Below are 3,242 nucleotides of genomic sequence, written 5' to 3' on the forward strand. Positions count from 1 at the left end.
CCCCACTTAAAAAATAAAATACGAGTTTTCTTTAAAGAATGTGTTGCACTTTGTACACTTTGGTCATGCTTCACCCAATCTGTATCTACTTTTTGTGGAAAGGCTTTTTTCTTCGGTGGAACATGGTTGATTGCAACAACTATCCCTTGCCAATTCCAGATACTATCTTTTTCTTTAAAGTGTATACTGTTCGCTTTGTATAATTCCATCTTGCTTTGCCAGTTTATGTACAATGTCTTTTAACTTTGATCACACATTATAAATTACAACAGTACCCCCATCCTCCTGTATTTCCCATGACAACTTAGATGTCGGTGGGGGGTCTACCCATGATCATATCTTTAACTGCAGTTCTAACTAATATAATATCTTATCGTTATAGTTTATATCAGTTTGCCGCATGTAACTGTAATCAGTGTAATATTGTGTTCTATTAATAGTGAACATAACTGCTCGTTCTTCCACACAACTCCATTTTGACTCCATTTTTCTCTGATCATGGCGTCTCAGAAATCCCTCTGTTTTTTAGTGGCTTTGTTCATCAGTTTCATATGTTCTTCGCAGGCTGTCACCTTGGAAGTTGGTGACGATGATGGCTGGACCTTAAACCCTGTTGAAGACTACAATGCATGGTCGAGTAGATTGAGGTTTCTGGTCAACGATACCCTCTGTACGTCTATTTCGTGTTTGATTTCATTTTGAGTTCTTGATTATGGTTCATAATTTGGTTTTTGACTGTTTGCAGATTTCAAGTATGAAGATGCCACGGATTCTGTTTTGGTGGTGGACAAAGATGATTATGACAACTGCAATGTTGATAATGCCATCGAGAAGCTGAATGGTGGTGAATCGTATTTCAAACTTGAACAACCGGGCCCTCATTATTTCATTACTGGTAATAAATCCAATTGTGATCAAGGTCAAAAGATTATTGTGGCGGTTTTGCACATTAGAACACAATCGCCACCATCACCTCTGCGTGCTCCATCACCCCTTACACCAGCTGCGGCATCTCCTGTCACCGTAACCCCACCATCTGCAACTCCCGTTTTAACTCCACCCGCATCCACCGGAGGAAGCTCACCTTCTCCAGATGGTAGTAATCTGGAAGGCGTGAGTTCACCACGGCCATCACCATCCCGATCGTTGGCATCAACAGTGGTTTCTGGCAGCATGACTGCGTCACTTGTGACATTGATCATTGCTTTATGTTTGATTATTTGATTTTTCCAACAGGAGGTTTGATGGGTTTGATTGTGTTTTTATTAATCTTGGGGTTTTTTTTTTCTGATGTTATGTTCTATTGTTTATTATTATTTTGAATTGATATTATATTGTTTATTACTATTATTTTTTTGAATTGATGTTACGTTCTTTGACTGTGTTATAAACAATCTGGTGTTAACTTGCCAACGTAAATAAAGCTAGCACCTTCGCTAGTATAATTTAATATTTATTTTTCTTTAACTGGATGACTAGTTAGATTAAAAGTATTGTTTCATTCACATAACCGTAATATTCCACGGTATTATATGTTTCAGTTGCATTGTTAAGACTTCGATCGATCATTTATTTACACTTATGTTCGTGTTGTCATGTTTTTGTGAGCGTATCATTTTTTGGTAGGAAATTATGTTTTTTTCTTTACAAAATGCCGAATATATGTCATGGTCTCATGGATAATCAAAACTAACGTATATACAATTCTATTTAGGTCACATGACCAAAGTGTTTTCAAATCTACAAACATGTAATACGGTTACCGTATTTACAATTCTAGACATACGATTTGATACATAAAATAGAAATAAATTTTCAATTTTATACATGTAAAATCAATTAGTACATACTAAGTGATCATAGCAGGAAGCTAACCAAATTGACATATCTTGAACATACTTTCGATAATTAACATAAGAAACTCTAGATTGATTGTGTTAATTGTATTTCAAAATATAGTACATGAATGTTAAGTATGTGATCACTGTTAGAAAACAAGGGCTTTACCTACGGAAAATTTTCGTAGGTAATTATCGACGGAATGGAATGCCCTAATTTAGTAACAACGGAATAGCAACGGAAGTAATTCCTTCGGTACAGAAAATCCGTCGGTGATATGGGCAGTCAAAAATACATCGGTAACAAAGTCAATGTCAGTCAATATGGAATCTGCTGATAATTCGTAGGAAATTCGTCGCTATACTCTCCGTAGGTATTCCGTCGGTAATTTACCGACGGGGAGCTATTCCATCGGCAATATTTACCCACGAGCCATTATGTTATGATCGTTTTCTCGTCGACAATCCGTTGACATCCTCCTATTCCAAAGGAATAGCGACGGATAACGTTGTTGGTATTTCTTGATTTTCTAGTAGCGGATTGCTTACGTACCTCAAGAATCATAACATTCACTACAAGAATTTTGATCTTTAGTGGTGATGGGCGTCGCCGCTAAAGGTCCAACATGTCACCGCTAAAGGGTCACTATTGTTGGTTCATCGCTAATGCTCCACTGGTAGTCGCCATTGCTTTCTGTCCCCCCTAAAGATGTGTCGCCGCTAATGCTCCCCGTCGCGACTAACAGCATCCACAATGCATAGTTTAATGGGAGAGTTGAATGAGATGTCATACCTAATTGGCAATAAATGGATTAAACTCTACCATTATGGGAAGTCATGTTGGCATTCAATGGATATGGAGTTCAATAGCCATTGAACTCTTCAATGGAAAAAATTAAACATTTTAACTATTAAATATATATTCCATTGAATTTTATTGAGTTCAATGCATTGTAAGGAAATTAATGTAGAGTTGTATATTAAGTAAAATGATGATGTGTCAATCCATTAAACTCTAATAAGTTTTATGCATTATGGATGCCCTAAAGGTGTCACCGCTATTTATATGTATTTCTATTACTACAAATACACATATACATACATAATACACATACAAAATGCACATATACATACGAAAATACAAACACATACATATACATAAGAATACATATATATACATAGAATTGCACATACAAAAACACATATACATACATAAAATACATTCAAAATACACATATACATACAAATGCACATACAAATACAATTCCATATCTACAAACACACAATACACGTACAAATACACATCTAAAAAATCAATATTTCAGTAAGAACAGTGGTGGTGGCGGTATATTCTGGCGAGAAGGGTGACAGATCTCAAAATTCCGGCAACCATCTCAAAAGCTA

General features: G+C 35.9%; 1 protein-coding gene across 1 annotated transcript; it reads left to right on the forward strand.

Annotated features, from left to right (window-relative positions):
• The first annotated feature begins 309 nt into the window (after nt 1-309).
• Nucleotides 310-1,445, forward strand: LOC145139252 (early nodulin-like protein 1). Its single transcript, XM_079073146.1, has 2 exons — nt 310-670; nt 746-1,445. Exons 1-2 carry the CDS (start codon nt 499-501, stop codon nt 1,222-1,224), a joined length of 651 nt encoding a protein of 216 aa, XP_078929272.1. The 5' UTR covers nt 310-498; the 3' UTR covers nt 1,225-1,445.
• Nucleotides 1,446-3,242: the final 1,797 nt, after the last annotated feature.

The sequence above is a fragment of the Lactuca virosa genome, chromosome 9, assembly GCF_052849685.1.
Source record: "Lactuca virosa cultivar CGN04683 chromosome 9, Lactuca_virosa_CGN04683_v6, whole genome shotgun sequence".
Taxonomy (NCBI): domain Eukaryota; kingdom Viridiplantae; phylum Streptophyta; class Magnoliopsida; order Asterales; family Asteraceae; genus Lactuca; species Lactuca virosa.